Source organism: Solea solea, chromosome 3, assembly GCF_958295425.1.
Source record: "Solea solea chromosome 3, fSolSol10.1, whole genome shotgun sequence".
NCBI classification, from domain to species: domain Eukaryota; kingdom Metazoa; phylum Chordata; class Actinopteri; order Pleuronectiformes; family Soleidae; genus Solea; species Solea solea.
Genome location: NC_081136.1, coordinates 22,242,587 through 22,262,265, shown reverse-complemented (window position 1 = coordinate 22,262,265; position 19,679 = coordinate 22,242,587). Strand labels below are relative to the sequence as shown.

Genomic DNA, 19,679 nt, shown 5'->3' with positions numbered 1-19,679 from the left:
AACAATTAAGCAACATTTTACCATATTTACAAGCAATTTGTAACTAACGCATGCAACATTTAACAAACAGTAGACATTTTCATGTTATTTTATTTACTGTGTATTGTCACTCTCCTTCGAAAAGCACAAATATTTCGTAAGAAAACTTGGGTTTATGGTAGTCTAAAAATACCCAGATGTTTATAATCCATATTACCCTGCCTTACAGAAATATTGACACAACTTATATTGTGAAATATATCAATGACAAATATTGTATAAACGTATACTGTGAGTACAATTCCCCCCCATAGAATTTGCATTAAGCATATAATTAATCAGTTCGGATTGTTAAGAAGATCGAGTCCCTGTTCTCAAATTCCACCAAAACATACCAACAAATGTGACAGCAAAAGAGATCAAACATTTTTTTTTTACTTTTTTTTACTTTGCAGTACAGAAATCATTTGAGCCACAAGCTGAAAAGTTAGACATCACTGGACTCTCATCAATTCAATACTACTGCAGTACACATTTTGGTCCTTCTGAAGCAAATTACAGTCAAACAACTTCACCGCCCATCACTCCGCTCTCAATGCACCGGGTACTTCCATAATTTTTGCATAAGACAATAACTAATACATATCCACTTCTGCATTATAACAACTGAAGTTTTCGGGTAGTTTACAGTAAAATGTCAGGTTGTGCTGTGGATGAGACAAAATAGAGGGTCAAGACAATACGATACCAAGCTCTCACACATTCATAAACCCAATTGATTTTTACAAAATTTCACCATCAAAGTTAATGACTGTGGTGTCACGGCAGAGGCCTGGATGTGTTCACATCATAGTATCTGCAAGATACAGGATTTTATTCAGACGCACCAAGCCACTTTCTCTCACACCCAGATGAGGAAAACAAATAACTTAAATGCAGATAGTGTGGGTTCTTCCAAACACCTTTTACACAGTGACACAAATATTGGGTTTCCCCTCCCACATACATACCCACTCTGAAATATACTAGTAATTCTAAGTTATTTCATTTGGCATCTTTGGACTAAACATCATCTTAACATGATGAAGCCGTAAATACGTCAAGTTAAAAAATTTGATTTGACCTGGACCTAATTCAACAACACTATCTCATATTGCTTCTATATCAATTTCCTCAAAAAGGGGCTAATCATGTACTTGAATAATCAGCCAATACATGGATGTGTACATTTTTGTTTAAGATTTAAATTTCCTGTGGGATTTCCATTGTCTGCGGCGTTTTTGATAATCAGAATTGTTGTGCTGTGTTGCTTCATCTCTATTACGCGTCACCGAAGATGTCGTTTTTCTTGCGCTCCATCTCTCCAAAGTCAAAGTCTGAGCCCGTCATCCTGCAGTAGATGTCCTTGATGTCATCACAGGTGGTCTCAAAGTGAGTCGTGGCATCATATGAGCGGGAGATGAAAATCTAGTGGGGAGCAAAGGAAGTTGTTATTCATGCTACATTAAAACCTACGTAGCCCTGGAGGTGACAAAGACAGATTTTTTTTTTCTTTTTTTAAGCGCACACTTAACGTGTTACTTAACCCCTCTTTTGGTAGCTAACTCAGCTCAATGCTTGATTTTGAAAAATGCCAAGACGTGGACTGAGAGCTGAGTATGGGAGAGTGGAGATCAGTGCAGGGAGTTTGGTCTGGTAGTCTGCATATCTGACACAGAAGCAGTAGCTGGTGTTTGACCAGAGAGAGGCAGTAGATACTGTTTTTTGTCAAATGTATAACTTCAATACTTTACATTACATGACAATGTAAAGAACTGCACCTGGATCAGTAAATAACATTACTAGACACCATTGAAAAAGGTGGTTTAGGGTTTAATTATACTTCAAAGACGGTAGAACTGGAGCAACAAAGACTTTTGAGTGCAAATGAAGGCAGCATAACAGCTCAGTGATAAAACCCAAGTACCTTTCACAATAAAAGGTTTTTAAGTGGCAGTTGACTGTGGTACTGTATGTCTGGCTGGTTCTTAATGCATGGGGTGAACACAACATAGGCAGCACTAACCACAGCCCTGGTCAATCTTAAGGCCCATTTATACTGCATTTCACGTCCGTTTGTCCGTCTCAAATATATCTTCGTCACTACCCTACATACTGTACAACCTATCCTCCAACTCAACTAATATAGTGCCCCCAATAGTTGGAGAGATACGACACATGTATTTGTTGTGAGTGTTAGTGTGGTTATGGGCAAAAAAGACTTAGGCTAGGCAGTAAGTTACAGACAATGACAATAACACAATCGGTCGTAAACTCTATACACGACCAATAGGGCCGTTTCAATTGGACGACACGCTCTCTAGATACCTCTATGCATCTTTTGCATCGGTATAGAGTTTCCACAAATACTTTCATTAAAGGAGAGTGCCGAGTACCAAGTTACAGGCATCAACAAACATGGTGACGAAGCAAACATGACTCTTCTCACAACGCACCAGGAAGTGAAACCAAGGCAAGGATATGCCAGTAACCTCTGGCAGCATGTTTTAAATGTTGCACTGCAACTGTAGGTGTGCATAATCAAGGTGTGTCGCGCTTTGTAGAGTTGTCACGATACCAAAATGAGTTAACCACGATACTATACCAGACAAAGTATCACGGGTACCAATGCTGCGGCCTTTTTTGATTATTATTATTTTTTTGCAACTGCAATGTATTTGTACAAGTTATAAATACTTATTAATTCCTCATAATGTTGTTTGGTGCATGATAAACATATAATATATATGTATATATATATATATAAATAAATATATTATAAGTATATATATATTACATAATATATAATCATTCAGTTTCTTTTGCACATTAATTTATGTTTAACTAATATAAATAATCAACTTAGGATAACAAATCCAATGTCTTTTAAAAAAATCTATCTGACAATAATGCTTATTTTCCATCTTAATAAACCATACAAACAAAATAAAATAAACAGGAAGTGATTCCCTGTGAAAACTATATTTTTATGCCTTTTCTATGTGCTTTATACTTGGACGTCCTTTAACTCTTCATTCCTCAGCCTGTACACAGAGCATATAGCATAATATTAGCCAACACTAACCTGATATTCCGACATAAATCTGGGTGACGACACTGCATGTGTTTTATGAGGTTGGATGTGTTCCCTCCTTAGGCTCTTATAGCTTGGTGGCAGCGCCTGCACAGTGGATGGCCATCGTCTATTGCTTTACCGTCTGTGCCTCGTTTAAAGCCAAAATAGTTCCAAATGTGACTTTTAGAGTTTGTTTTTTTGAGCAAAGTTAGTGGTGCCACTGATGACACGGCAGACTCGCCGCTCGGGCCCGGTGCTTCTGCCATGGTGAGTGTGTTGTCTCGTGTTTGTGACTCTAAGCCGTGCACGCGTCTGGGCGAGACATAACTTTAGCTTGATGTTTGTTTTGAAACGAATTTCTATCTTCATGGATTTCGCGCTTGCCTTTAGAAACACATGAACAGCCAATCAGCAGAACCAGCGTGCAGAAACAGCCTATCATATCCCCAAACGTCACCAGTAACAGGCAAACAGCCAATCATTCAGCAGCTGTGTAGTTTGGTTGCAGTAGTTGCAATGTGGGTTTGTTTACAAGGGAGTAGCATGCAGTGAAAAGCCGGGAGGGCGGGAGGAGAGTAGAGGCGGCCGCAATCTAGCAAAAACTGGCACCGGTAGTATAGTAATCCACGGTAGTACAGTCGTGTAGAATTTCTAGTATAGTAGGAACCGTTACAATTTGGCACCGCGGGGTACCGTGAGTACAGTGCAACTCTAGTGCTTAGTAGATAAAACTCAAAGACGACTTTGTTTTGAAGTTTCCATCAATGTCCTCAATCAAACGAGACATAACAGACAACAAAGAGGGACATCCAGCAGCTCTTTTTTCCTGCTCAGTTTGTGGCTGTTTTCCTCATCAAGACGTCAAGCTTTGTATGACAATAGGAAGTACCATACCACTTTACTCTGGTACCCCAAGGGAAGGGTGCCAAAAATGAAATGGATGGGATTGGTTATTTTGGTACTATTCCTAAATGGAAACGCAAAGAAAATACATACCATACTGTAACACACACAGCTGTAACTAAACTGTATGTGAAGTCCAGAGAAATGGCACTTGTGCTGTTTAAAGGCTGGTTCAGACAAAGAATGGCAGCTGCACCGGTGGCTAAACAGGCAGACTATTGTGATAATACGGCATACTGTGGTGTTAAGCTGCTTTTACTGCACTAAAAGTTCCAAATCAATTAATAAATTTGAATCAGTATAAGTAAAACTTTTTAAAAGCAATTTATCTTATAACATTTGATCATTAACACAACATGGATGACACATTATGTTTCCTCCATACCTGGCTTTCAGTGCCTATGTCAGTGGGTTCATACAGGTCACCAACAGTGACAAACTTCTTCGTAATTGGCCCCAGCAGGTCCAGGCCTGGCTTGAGTTCAGCCTCAGGATCTTTGGTTTCCACTGTGGTGTTGACAATGGCGATGTATTTCCCCTTTGAGGCCACATTGTGAGCAGAGGAGACCATACACACGTAGATGTCTGGAAAGAAGAAAAGAGGAGAGTAAATGTCTGCTACTTTGACCATGAAGATGTTCAACTAGCTTGTCATCTGTGTCTAGATCTATTCAGTCATAGCTCAAGAAAGACATTGAAAAGATGAGCAAATTCAGTTACAAGCAGTGGATTAAACTTATTTACACTCACTTCTCTAAATTAAGAATAATTAAAAACAGTGATGTTGCATTATCCACATTAGCAGCTACCACATATCTACACATTTCCATGGCTACATCAAATAAGTAGTCAGAAAGATGTGTCAATAGAACAATTAGTATCAATATCAGTCTAGTGCAGGCCAAAATCACCAGAACCAGTACAGGAAAATTGTAAAAACCAATACTATCCATAAACCCAAAATAGGACATCAAGAGGCTTCAGTAAGCACAGGGAACATGCTGTACAGAGAAAAATGCCCAAGACCACTGTCATGTGATCATGATGGAAATGTGACCTGCAAAATTCGTCCATGCAGCTTGAGAATTATGTTTTTGAAATGTGTGGTTATCATAAGAGGTGGGCCACACAGCCACATGGTGGTTAGCGTTGTTGCCTTGTGACAAAAAGACCAGAGTTTGCAACCCAGTAGGAACAAGGGTCTATCCGCTTTGACTTTGCCTTTTTTCCTTGTGTGTGTATGGGTAATGGACACAAAATGACATGAAGATATCTCTATTACGTCGTTTTTCCACTTTACAATCCTGGCACGGCTCTACTATTTTCCAGGGTGGAGTCATCATAGCACGGCTGCATGAAACTGCAGTGACTTTGTTTTATACACGACACACACAAACTCGTGACTATTGACTTGTAAAGCAGTTGTTTTAGGTGTACTGACTCATTAGACTCAGTTAACAGAATCGTTCAGTGGTTCCTGCATGACCGGAGCACAGACTCCGTCTGACACAGTCACTGATCTGAAATAAGGCAGAAAGGGTTGTGATGCGGCTTGTCGCTCACAGCAGTGTCGTCACTGAATACAATAGACAGTTAAATATTGAGATTTTAGACATTTCCTTGGTAAATGTTGCCAATTAACACACCCTTTCAGGATTTTTAAAGGGGACATACTATACCCTATTTCTCCAAGTTAAAATAGTTCCCTGGTGTCCTAATGAACATGTCTGTGACATGCTTTGGTCAAAATACCATAAGGATGAAGCACCATAGCAGTTCAATAACCCTGCCAAAACCACCCCTTTCAGAACGCTTGGTTTTGTGCCTGGTCCCTTTACATGCAAATGAGACACAGGCAAACACACACCCACTTCTTCCAGGGGGTTTCTGATTTGTCCTTTTTACAGAACTCACTCAGCTCCTGTTCCCTCGGCTCCATTCCTCTCCTCCTCCCTCCACTAGTTCTCTGACAATATCAACATGGCAGCGTGTGCGGAAAACAGCGAGAGTGCCGTCACAGGAAGAGACGTCAGATACAAGGATCAAGCCGAACACTGCCGAACTGTAAATCAGTTAAAAAGACTTAGGGAAAGCACCGCTGATCGCCAGCGGCGAGCTGCATAAACTGCCGCTGTATGTAACTGTATCAGTCTGAGTGTGTGCTCCAGAGACCTCCGACAAGGATCAAGCCGAACACTGCCGAACTGTAAATCAGTAAAAAAGAATTAGGGACAGCACCGCTGATTGCCACTGGTGAGCTGCATAAACAGCTGCTGTATGTGACTGTATCAGACTGAGTCTGTGCTCCGGTCATGGAGGACGTACTGAACAAATATTTTTAATTAGGACGTGTCAGAATGGTCAGTTATGAGCTCTATTTTACCTTTTCTTAAAAATGTGTGTGTTTGTACGTCGGTGAAATACGGTCGCTGACTAAATACGGCGACCGCTGGCCGCAGTCTGATGCGAAGTGGTGCGAACACACGTTTGCTGACATTATCCGGCACATTAGCTTCATATATAAAATCCTCTGAGCCTGGAAGTTTGTGTAAAACACTGTGCTCCACTGTGCAGCTACGAACAGCACACTTGTCCCTCCACGTTGACATAATACCGCTCTTCCTCCCTCGCCTGCACTCTCGCATTTTATAGGGACAAGGTGGAGCTAAGGTGGAGCTCTCGAAGTAAACTTACTGGTGGGGTGGCAACATTCGCGGTGAAATGCGCATTCTGTCGTCACAATGCGCAGGGAATTCAACATCACGTGTTTTATCACCTATACTTACCCTAAGGGGGATCACGAAAAAAGGACTGAGTATTCTTTTTCCACACTTTGGCAACTGGTAGGGCCTCCAGAGTCCCAAATATAAGTATTAGAATGATTAAAAAGTTGATTTTGCATAATGTCCCCTTTAAGTCTTTTTAACTGATCTCATATGATTTCCAATCATATGACGTATGAGCAAAAGTTTTGCTACCACTAGATCAGCACCGTGTGGAGAGGAGGAAACATGGCTAATAGAGATCCGCACCCACTGCTAAACATCAATAATCCACCCACCATCCACCCGAAGCAAGCAGATCGTCTAGGTCAACCAATGTTGACAGATGAAAAATAATTATTTTGAGAATATTCACATTTCAGGTCTAGTCAATATGTTAACCTACTAATTATTTATATATTTCAACCGTGACCTGCCCGCAATTCATCCAAATTTTTTTTTCTTCCACACAATGCTCGGTGCCTGCAATTTGTAACTGCCAACTGCACATCTCTAATGGCTAATGACACTGAAATTACGGACATTCATAGTTCCAAGTGTTTCCTCAAGTGACAGCAACATGTCACCTTCTCGAGATTAATTTAAGTGGGGCACAGAAGAAACGCCACTGTTTTATTATTTATATATATTATTATTTCACATGAAGTTACCAGCTAATTGGGACTAGGTTTCTCATCACACTGCATATGCGCCCATTTGCGGTGGTCAAGAATGAGGGGGTTGAAGTATTTGCTTAGTATGCTTGAGCCCCGATAGCCACATCGAGAGAGAGAAAGCCTCTCACCAGACAATGTGGACATGAAGGTGTTTCTCAAGAAGAATTTTAATCTTCCTTGAATCAACTCTGCAATGCAACATCTTTGGTTCTCTTAAGAAAAGAGTTGTTAATTTGTTTACTTATTCTGTGGTTTATGTGGTCAATGTTTACATATTTGTGGTTTATGGCACAGACAGCAAGTTTGTTTCCTAAGCTTAAACCATCTCCACAATGGAGTTTAGTTCTGTTTATTTTTAACGCTGTGTTTGTGGGTTAAAAATCGTGACACTAAGTGAATCATAACTTTGGTGTATCGCTACGGGCCTACGTAGAGCCATATGTCAGTGTCTCCAAAGTCTCTAATAAGACCAGAAAACGTCACTAGCTTTGACTAGATTCGCTAAGTTAACAACGCTGTTGGCTGGCTGACGAGCGGGACAGAAAGTCAGACACTGTGGCAACATTAAAAGCGTAATTTTCTATATTCTACTCATTTGTTATTCTCGGGCAACACACCAGCCAATAGTAATGACCTTCAGGCAATAACGTTTTTGAGAAACTGATATAAAGACATAAGAAACTGTACTTAGTGATGGCATGTGTTCATTTCCCCTGTGTGCTCACCGTGCTTCCGGTGGACCTGACTCTGGGGGATGATGATCTGACAAGAGTTGGTATCATCAGTATTTGGAATGGGGTGGTCCAAGAGGCAGATGGCTCTGACCACCTGGCCCACTTTTTGGCAGCGATCAGGGGCATAACTGGGGTCGCAGATCAGTTGCTTGCACCGGGCCACCTGCAGCGTACAAAAACAGCCAACACACAGATGATTGTGCAGACATCTACCATTACAATAGGGCATGAGAAAGAATACATCATAAAACAAACTAGTCTGAAAAAAGCAGGTTAGGCAGTAGGCTGAGTCTACTTTCTGCATGATAAGATTCCATCTCATTCAAATCATAGTTCATAGCTCACAGCAGAGAAAGGAGGACATGATTATTAATTTCAACAATCCACATGTTTTTTTTCCTCTACAGACAATGAAACAAGCTGCAATGAACAATAGCAGTCACCGGTTTTGTTTCAATCTGTTTATTGCAATGTAAGATAGTGCAGATATGTTCCTTAGTTGGGTTTTTTTTCCAGCAGCAGTGCCACAAAAGCAAAGCCCATGTTTGCTCAAGTCAAATACTTTTAAACTGAATGGCAGGTTTTGGTGTTCATTTGTGCAAGTGTTAACATTTATGAATGGAAGTCTACAGGGGGACTTAATGATCGTACACTTAATGGTCCAAATCCTACGTTGCAGGTCTTTTTCAATAGCACATAATGCCAATTTTGTAAATAATGTTCCGAACGAGAGGAAAAGAGACAACACAGCATGGCTGTGATTAACTGCTGGTATTGTCCAACAAATGCCTGGTCACATCTGTAAATTTCCCGTTGCTAAATCGCAATATGACACCAGTCAAATTGCAAATCTTGAGGCGTGAAAACAGTGTTCAGAATCTTATGGGTGACATCACTGACTGCAACTTGGTTGTTAACCATTTGAAATCATACCTGTGACTGCTGTCATATACTTTCAGCTGAAGTGCATTGGTTTGTTTGCAGTCTTTGATTGATTAGATACCACACACAGACTTATAACTAAATGTCAGGATTCCAGTACACTAAGAATTAAAGTCTTACCTCTCCCTCAGACCTGACTCCAATCACCTTCCCATTCTCATACACAATCTCTTCAATGGGCTTGTTCAACATGTAGGTCCCACCATAGATGGCACTCAGCCTGGAAAGGAAACAAGGTGATGTTACTACCAACTATCAAAAGACATAAGCTTAATAAGCATTTGTCATTAACTGTCTGGACTATGGCAGCCCACCATTGTGCAATTTGTCCTGCCAGTTTATCAATTACCTACATGTTTTTCACTTCTTATAGTCACATAAGAAAATGTTTTGCTCTGTTGCTGTTGTCACTACCCGATGTGTACCAGAAACCCAATTTGTTCTGCAAATGTGTAACATGAAACTCCTTAATTTCTATCAGTTTTGGGGATTTTAAATAAAATGTTTAAGAATTTGTTCAAAAAACACTATTTCTACAACAATAGTTTACCAATAACATCAAGTCAACTATTCAACCAATGCAGTTAACTCTATAATTATTAATTATTCACAGCAGATAGTTTACTGACATAGGGCGATAGGCAGGGTACACCCTGGACAGTTTGCCAGTCCATCACAGGGATTCACTCTCACTTATCACCTAGAGTCAATTTAGAATGTTCAATTTACCTAATCCCCATATTGCATGTTTTTCGACTGTGGGAGGAAACCAAAGTCCAAACTGCATGGTTGTGAATGGCTGCGACCCAGTTGTACTGACGCGGGTTGCAAACCTTCTTGCTGCAAAGGCAAGAATGCTAACCACCACTACACCAACTGTGTGACCCTATGCTATTTTTTTTTTTGTTACATTTGTGTTTGGTTTACAATTATCCACCAAACCCATTGTCATATTGTTGAAATGGAGATTTACAAAGAATTAAATAAAGAAAATGCTCTGCTGTTGGAGCGCAAAGACTTCCTGGATAGCCTCGCCCGTGAAGTATTCCATACATAGTATATGACAAATATGACAATGTGTTCTACAAAGCTATATGTATTCCCCCTACCTGGCAAAGCCTTGGGGCAGTTCTCCCAGGCCGTAGAGTGGATAAAGGTATGGACTTTTGCCATATCTGGCCAGAGACTCACTGTAAAGCTTTATCCTGTTAATTGTGTCAATGCAGGGTTGATCCAGGTAACTGTGTGGAAAAAAGTTCAAAATTCTAACAACAGTACAATTCAACAAAGCATCACAATAAAAATGTATATTACAAAACTCAAACAAAATCCACTGACTCATCTGTGCGGTAGAGGGCAAGAGAGTGGCCTGTAAAGTCCATGACTTGCTGATCAAGGTTAAACTTCTGGAAAACAGCCCTCATGGTTGTCTTTTGGGGGTCGACGCCTTCCCTGGTTTTGGGGTCTTTCTCATCATAACCGCTGATGAAGGTAAGGAATTTTTTAAAACGCCGTTTCTCAAAAATCCCCATCAGACCTTTAAGGACAAAAGGTGTAGACTTTTGAGTGGGCCCAAGTGATATATTGACCTTTAAAACACCAGTAAATGATACATGCAGACAAACATTAAGAATGTTTAGAGTAGGGCTGCAAATGTAAATCTATTACCATCGCAATACCAACTTGTGCGATATACATATCACAAACGACTGCTAATACTGCAATACACGTTTCCCCGACATTCAGGCGTTTATAAACCAACGGCCTGCTGTGCAAAAAGTGTGCTTAGCTCCTAAACTTACACATGATCATTAATACAAACCGGCTCACTATTTCCTCAATCATTCATTTGGAGCAACGCTTCCCTTATTTCAGGTCAGCTTTTGTTTTATCGTGGCCCTCTGTTATTTTCCAGAATATAATTCTACAGAAGTAGAAGCAGAAGAAGCAGCTTCACTTCTGCTTCCATAGTAAAAAAACTCTGCACGTGTCTGCTCATCCCCTCGCCACCAGCCCTCTCATTCAGAATTAAATTTGTTTCCGAAGAGAATTTTTTTATCTTGATCATCTTAATTTGTTTTTTGTCCATATTTGTTATATTTGGATTTCATCTTCAGTTTAGTGTTTATCATTTTCTTTTAGTTGTATCCCATAATTTATCAAAAGTGATAAGTCATCACAATATTAAACAAATCATGTAATAATCTCAAATCGCATTAATTCCTAATATCATGCAGCCTCTTTATTTTCCAGTTACTTACTAGAATTCAGTGCCTCAAACTCAGTGGAGGGGACTTTGTGGATTTTTGCTCCCTTATACACATAGCTGCCCTCAATCACTTTGAAATCCAGGTAGCGAGTCACCTGTGTGATGAGCAACATGCGGACCAACTGACCTGGAAAGAGGAGATGCAAGTGTTATAATTTGTTACACACAAAACAAAATTACTCCATTAAGTAAGACATTTCAATTACTAATTAAATAATAAAAGTTTGAAATTAATCTATTATAATTGTGTCTGTTATATGTCTTTGTAAATGTTTCCACCTTTGACAGTATTTTGACATAAATATATGCCTTCAAATTAGGGCTGGGCGATATGGACTAAAAGTCATATCTCGATATTTTTTACCTGAATGGTGATACTCGATATATATCTAGATATTTTTTCTGTGATGTAATTGGGGTTTCCCCCAAAGCATTATACCGTATTAGATAAAATGTCAAACCCTTCAAAAAATAAAGAAACGGTCCATTATAAGTTTAAGCCATAAGCAAAATGTCAGAGGTCACTGAAATAAAATATTATATAGATATTTAACACAGCTTGTGGATATGATAATTAAATAATAATTATTATATTTTATTATCAATATTGACTACTTTGGGCTTCCATATGTCCAAAAATGACTGACAGTAATGGAAAATAAGTCATAACGCTATAGCAGTTTCCCAACCCTGCTCAAATGGTCAGCTTGTCATCAAGCTCTGCAGAAGCCTAATAACGAACTGTTTATCTCTATAGTGTGTGAACTATGAACCAGCTAGTTCCCGCCTCCTCAGCACGAGCTGAACGATAAATCTAACACACCAAGGCAGAACAGCCAATCATCAGCCGGTGACACTCAAAGCTGGTGTTGAGGCAACAACAGGAGAGTGAGGGGAGAGGAGGCATTCAGCGAGTGCAGAAACAGAGCGGCCAGAGAAACGGAGAGACTGTTGTGAGGCGTTTGTGCAAAACTGAGGAAAAACTGCAGTAAAAGTGTGGGTGTTTAACCCTCTCACCGCAAAAAGTAAGGGTGTTAAAACACCCACCTCCCCCCAGTGTGTGTGTGTGTGTGTGTGTAGGGACGCAGGGAGAAGGAGAGGAGAAATAGCCGCGAACTTGCGGCCCATGTATTGTCATTTTAACTAAAAATTTATTATATTGATACAAGCGATATTGTTCCGTGTTATCGCTCGTTTAGAAATATATCGATATAAGTATCGAGATATTGCCCAGCCCTACTTCCAATTATGGGTCGACTGACTTTTTCAGGGCAGATAACGATAATTACTAGTTATTATGCCAATAATTGATATTTGGAACTGAAATTTAGAATTTTACAAAAAAAAAATCTACAAATAACATGAGTTTCCCTGGGGTCAAAGTAAGAACAAATCAATACAAAGTCATAATAACCAACTGAGGAACTTACACTTGCATTCAAATAAAATGCCAATACCATGCCAATATCAATTATCAGCAAAATGCCTTACATTGGCTCTCTATAATCAGTCAGGCTGACAATTGGTCAACCCCTACTTCAATACTTATGATTATTGACCATTACGGCCCCACACATCTGTACATAACTGAGGGCTGATTTACCCTACTTAGAAAACAAAAATTAGATGACACTTTGCCCTTGTTATCAAAAGGTAAGAGGTTTGTGTTGCAAGCTAAAGCTGCATATGGTACCATGTGTAATCCAAGTATACCATTGGCCATGAGGAATTTGGGAATGAGGTCCACATTCCAATCCCGGCCTCTTCCCATTGACTCCTCAGGTAAGCTCTCGCCAAAGCGTTTGTAGAGCTGTGGGGAGAAACAGAACCAGACTTGACCAACCGGCTACAGCCAAGAATGTCGACTTCCACAAGAAGAGAATTCCATGAAAAATAATACATGCAATATAATCAATACAAGCATGTTCAAAGGGAAGTTCACCGACAACATATACAGTAAATTTAGATTACTTTATTCATCCCAATTTCTTCATGTCTAAATTCTAAACTTAAATGGTCTCACCCAGTGTCACAAAGTCAGACCACAGAGTATTAAAGGTCAGCTCACATCTTCCAACGGTGTGATGGATGCACTCTCGGCTCCATAGTAGGAGTTGCGGTCCATGTGCAGGACCTTCTTCCCATTCACAGCCATGATGCCTGATAAAATGCATTCCTGATGAGAAAAAAAAACAGAACAATCAAAAAGGTGAAAGTCAGCCTTGGAAACCGTAGTTGATCCCCTGACCTTCACTTGCATCAACACATAGGCTCATCTTGTTTTTGGTCACTGGAGGATTATCTTTTACTAATCCTTGTAACTCAATATAAAGACGGAAAGTTTTTTGGCCCATATCAGTAGTCAATATTGCTTTTTTCCTCCATCTTAATCAATACTACTGTTTAATGACAACACAAAAATTCCTTTACTTCAGTAACTATATGTTGAACAACCCTGTCTGTCCTTCCAATCTACTTTTAAGGCCACATTCGAAATAAATTTGAATTTCTAAAAAAAAAGTGACAGCCTCCAAGTTTTAATTTAATCTTAGAGTTCTAGCTATCACATTTTAGTGCAACGTGCACTATATACATTTGCGGTCCTCAATGTTGCGCATCTGTGTCAATAAGTGTTAATTTATTGCTGTAACGTGTCATGTTTGTGGCTACTGTGATCTAATGCCAGCATCGAAGCGTGGAAATAACAAACGCATGCACAGTATCACGCCGTATTTCACGCCACACATGACATTTTTCACGTTGAGAAGTGATAAAAAAATTTGTAATCTACAAATCGATAATGCAAAGACAGATTGCTCTGCGTAGTTCATTCATACAGCTGTCTTGAATAAGCAGCCTATTAGCAAATCAGAAAATAGCATTTCTTGTTGCTATTGTATTTCAATGTGAAATAAATAATACAAATGATGATTAACTGGGAGAACATAAGCAGTTAAATGCAACACTGTTGCAGGTCGACATAAATGAGATTAATGTCGACCTGCTGCTTATACAATACAGGTTTTGACACAGAGCTGCAGACAGCCTAGTCATCACTACCTCAGCCAGATGGTAGTGACCATGCTGACAAGGGAAAACAAACCAATTAGGCATAGTCAGGCAGAAATTAGCCCTTATAAAAGGTGACCAGGCAGTTCAATATTAACACTTAAGGCTCATAAAAAATCTGAGCAGAGTATGACAGGAGACAAAGTCCAGCAGAGGTTTGGATGAGTCTCTCAGCACTTTTTCCAAGTGTTTCAATGTCACGAGAATAAGCTGGTCTTTAATCCATTGGACTCACTGGAGCAAGAAATTCTCTGATACCCCCACTCAGAGTTCTCTCAGGTGGTGAGTCCATGGAAAAGTCAATGAATCCAACAGCTACCACGAATATTTAAAAATAAATAAAATACACATTTGTAGATTCCTCAATGGGAAGATTAGCTACTTTTGCCACCATATAATAGGTTATTTAACAAAATAATCTTATAAATAAAGTGTTATCAAAAATTTATTTTGAACATAATTTACTCACAGACCTATGTTGTAATAGTAATTGTTGTTTAACACTGTACCCTGCTATGTAGTATAAAACTAAAACTGGTGTTAGGCAGCAGATTAAACTTTTCCTTGTGCATGTGATTAGCTTTTAACCCGAGAAAGGAATGTGCCAACTTCAGAGGAATATGTTTACTAGTAGGTTATAGTCCTCCACATCGTTTCTTCTTTCTGAAGGCAAAAAGCACCTGCAATCTGGCATTATGTGAAGGATCATCTATTCTTTTTACACACAGGAGCTGAGTCTCAATCCAGGGTCTGGATCCTCTCAAGTCTGGGTATGTCACAGCACCACACCGCTGACTGTCCCAATTGCCACACGAATCATCGGCTCCTTTTTATGCGGTCGATGTTTGCCCATCGTTGAAGGATACATTTGTGTATCTTTCAAATCTTTGATCTGCACCAAATAAGCTGTTTTTAAAAAGGTGTGTGACATAACACAACTCTCTCTCTGTACCTCACTTCAGCTGTGACTACTATTTCACTCGAGTTAAACATTTGTTTCACATTTTAATCTTTCTGTTCAACAAGGCTTTTATTGTGAAATAGACAGGACCAGCAGATCTGTTGCTTCACACCGTTGCAGTGCCACAACTGTCAAAATAAAACTAATCAAATATAAAAAACCTTCAAAAGAAATGAAACACTGTACATATGAAAAATGTACAGTGTGCGGATCATTTTGAGGTTTGAGGTCATAGAAAAGCAAAAATACCAAAAATATTCACATTTAAGAGACTGATTATTAAATTAATTATTAATTGATTACCGTAAATTTCGGCCTATAAGCCGCTACTTGTTTCCTAATGGCCACCGGGGGGCAGTAAACGCAAAAGCGAGAGACACAGGGAAAGATTATGCACTGAAGATGAAGACTTCAGTGGCTTTAGTGGGCAAGATGAAGATAGCGACCAATGACTTTTCTGGTAGGGTAAAGTGTTTTCTTTTCTAACCAGGCGTGTTAGTCGTGTTGGTGCAGTGTTTATTTTCTAACCAGGCATGTTGATGCTGTGTCGGTGCTGTTTTATTTACTATACATGCAGGCATGTTCACCCCGTGTTTAAATTACGTTGTTTAAAAAAAAAAAAAAAAAACAACGAAAAACCTCCGTGTAGTGTCTTTCTATGTAAATATCTCATGTTACAACCATACGCAGCGTTGAATGTTGCGTCCGTGATCGCAACGCATCATTCAGTGCTAGTCAAGCGCACACACTCGCCATTCATAAAGTTGATGCATTCATTAACAAACTCCTTTGATAAGAGATTGAATCCTGGAATACTTCTTTCCACATCAAAATCTGAAAGGCATGAAGAGAAGAAACTATAATAGGGAATACTCCAACACAAAGTGAGCTAACGCAAGTAACAAGAAACGTGCACATTGTACCCTCAACTGCACTGTTATTAGTTTTTAATTCAGGCCTACCACAGTTCTGTGTACTCTGTTTAATTACTACACGTAGCACTGCTGGTAGTAGTGTAAAATATAAATGGGAAATGAGGTAAGGAATTTGCAAAAGGGAACTTATAATGAGACTCCACAGTGCATGCCTACTGACAGTGAGGGTAGGTCTTGCTTTACAGACCATTTGAAATGCTTTCAGTTCCTGAGACTTTGTGGAGCCACACCCAAATGTGAGCTAAATAGACACACTGCCCACCAAGTTTTACCAACCCCTTTTCTGCATGATGGCTTGTACTGTTTCCCTCTGCATGAACAGAGAGCTGACACGTAACACTTTTCTTCAGTGTCAGCTGTCTTATTATTAGAAGATAGATTTAAAAAAAAAACTTTGACGCTGAGTTGGGTTACTGCAAGCAATATTAACTTTAAAATGTCAAGTGTGGTTCCTCTGGATTGAACATTCAGAGGAATGCAGAACCTCATAGTTGACAGGAAGCTCCTTGGCTAGAAATGGTCCACTCCCACAGCCGTCACGGGATTTCGACGACAGGCTTGTGCCGTACACCTGTAGGTGACGTTGTTAATGCGGACACGGTTCATTTCCGGATAAACAAACCTTAAATTAGCGCGAATAGCCCATACAATGGAGAAGAGTTTCAGTGGGAGACGACAAGATAAAAGCCAACTTCTAAGTTCCATGACGTTCACTAAGTTTTGGTTTTGCACCAAATCGATTCATCTCCATGAATCCATTCGTTTTGCCTGCTTAACAAAACGAATTCGCTTATTTACTACAAATGACAGCCAGTCAGAGATGAAGTCAACAACTGGGTTAACGTGGAAAGTGTAGGGGGAAAAATCCAACGAAGCCGTAACACGTTTGCAAGCTAATTACTTAGCTTCGTTTAGCTCAGCTAACATTAGCGGACTTATCTTGCGCGTTGTAGTCATTTCTTGGCAGACAAAAGTTTCAACTTCCAAACGGTTAAGTAACTGTGTTGCCCGCCTACAAAGTCTATGGGATACCAACTTTACACAAAAAGACACGACGCTTGAACGTGCGATGTAAATTCCTCAATGTGAACCATTAATTATTTTTCAAAGTAGCTCTAGATAGCACAATGTTACAGTTACTTCTCTGCGTTCGCTGTTTCCGCTCAAACGCGGAGCTAAGCTAGCTACTTAGCGCTAGTCGGCTAATTAGGCCCAGTTAGCTCAAAGCGCAAGTATCATGTGCTAACTGTGATGGTCAACAGGTTGTGAAACACTTCAAGGGCTACGAAAAGTAACCGTTTGAGTCTTCCTCACCGTCAGCCCGGTGCCCAGAACGATGACGTCGTATTCTTCATCCATTTTTTCAAATCTTTTAGCCTATGCTCCAAATCGTCTGTAGCGAAAATGGAGATCTGCGGGAGTAGTAATGAGAGGGCGCTGCAGCTCAGCGTCAGGCGACTCGTGGGCGGGCTTCTGCGCTGTCAATCACTGTGGAGAGGAGGTGCAAGTATCTTCTTCTTCTTCTAATAATTTCCAGCAGGCTGTACACTGAAAGGCACAATGCTGCCTCCCCACAATTCAAAGCTCCAGTATGATAGTTATATTAAAAAGAAATGGCATTTTAACATCCAAAACAATTCCTCGTACTGCATCAATATTACCACTCAGGCTATAAAACAGGAACTGTAACAGCATTTTAGTCCCTTCCTCCCCCATTGTATTAGTGAGTGTCTGACTGATTAGATTAGATTTGGCTTTATTGATGCCACGGTGGGTGAATTCACTTGTTGCAGCAGCAAAATGGTCGGAGGTAGACAATTGAGAAATATCTCAAACATTGAGTGGTTGTTCTTTTGTTATTTAATAAAAGACATTTTGTTATCATCTCATTTTAACATTCAGGCCTGCTGAGATTGAAGATCGAAGCATTCACTCATGTCTTCATTTCACACACCTATACATATGCATACACACAGAGAGTCCAATTGTCACAGGATGTTGCTAATGTTTAATGCTTAGGTCTTAGTTTGTCAGCAAATGTACTCACAAGCAGTGCCGGCCCTTACCTTTATGGGGCCCTAAGGTGAATCTGATTTGGGGGGTTCCCCAAGGGCGTAGAATTGGATAGGGACACTAGGGACACGTCCCTACCAATATTCAGCCGCTACTGTGTAGTCACTATCAATACAACCGCTGTCCGTATTGTTTAGTCAATGATTATGGCACACAAAGGGCTAAATGTCGGTCTCTGCTAGAAGTCCCACCTACATGCAACCTGCTAGTTGGAGCGGACAAGAGGCAGTGCATGTTATCTGCAACTGCGAGTGTAAGTTGTCAACATGTTCGGCATTTGTTCTTCCTGGTTCATGTCAGCTAGACGGATTTTAATCAGTGGTGTCATTTACATTTGTGTTTGTTTGCGTGCGTGCGTGTGTGCTGTATAGGATTTGAAAGATGTCAAAGAAAATTAAAGTGGATATACAGTAAGAGACTTATTTAGGAGTCAAAGTGTAAGTTACTTCAAAGGTGTATAGGTAGAGGCTCAACAATACAGATATTGAATAAAAGAGAATATTTAATGCCAATGAGATACACTTTTTAAAAGTGAGTTTTAATTCTTATTTTCATGTATTTGTGAGCAACGGTTTAAAAACACAAATGAAGAAACTTTGTGGTGGAAATACAATAAGACCGCACATTCTAGATGATCATGTGATTTTATAATTATAAAATATAATTAATTAATATTAATATTTAGTAAAAGCCTTTTTGCTCAGGCAATAACTGTACCATCAAGCTCTATGATCATTGTATCCCTAATGTATCTGTTCATATGTCATGCATCAACATATTCGTGTAAGGTGAAGGACAGCAGAGAGAGTGGAGGAGATGGAGGAGTGGCCAGAGAAGGTAGAGGAAGAGGCTGGAGGAGGTAGAGAAGGTGAGGCTGGAGCAGATGAAGAAGGAGGCTTGTTTGATCAAGTTGAATTCCTTGTTAGGCTGTTTTTAGTCATCCCAGTTTCATCAGCTGAGGCTGAAAGAAGTTTCAGTGCTCTTAGGAGACTTAAAACATGGCTTAGAACCACATGACACAAGTAAGACTGAACAATCTTGCTGTGTGCCATGTCCATCAGGGAAAACTGGACAATACTGACCTGACCTGAATCTGCCAGCAGTTCATTTCTGTTACAGACCAGCGTAGGCATATGTTTGGCTCTTTCAAATAGGAACAACCAGTGGACACATAAAGCGGATGCTCAGAGGGGATTGTGCCTTTCACTGTCGCAGCTCCAAAACGTTGGAATGATCTGCCTCTGCACATAAGACAGGCCT

At 39.9% G+C, this 19,679-nt stretch overlaps 1 protein-coding gene across 1 annotated transcript; it reads right to left on the bottom strand.

The window, feature by feature from the left end:
- Positions 1-72: 72 nt before the first annotated feature.
- Positions 73-17,819, bottom strand: LOC131456420 (rab GDP dissociation inhibitor beta-like). The gene is made up of 10 exons (XM_058624751.1): positions 17,661-17,819; positions 13,450-13,557; positions 13,095-13,191; positions 11,374-11,508; positions 10,451-10,649; positions 10,222-10,353; positions 9,233-9,332; positions 8,162-8,333; positions 4,383-4,582; positions 73-1,446 (listed from the first exon to the last, which is right to left on the bottom strand). Exons 1-10 carry the CDS (start codon positions 17,703-17,705, stop codon positions 1,300-1,302), a joined length of 1,335 nt encoding a protein of 444 aa, XP_058480734.1. The 5' UTR covers positions 17,706-17,819; the 3' UTR covers positions 73-1,299.
- Between the last annotated feature and the right edge of the window lie 1,860 nt (positions 17,820-19,679).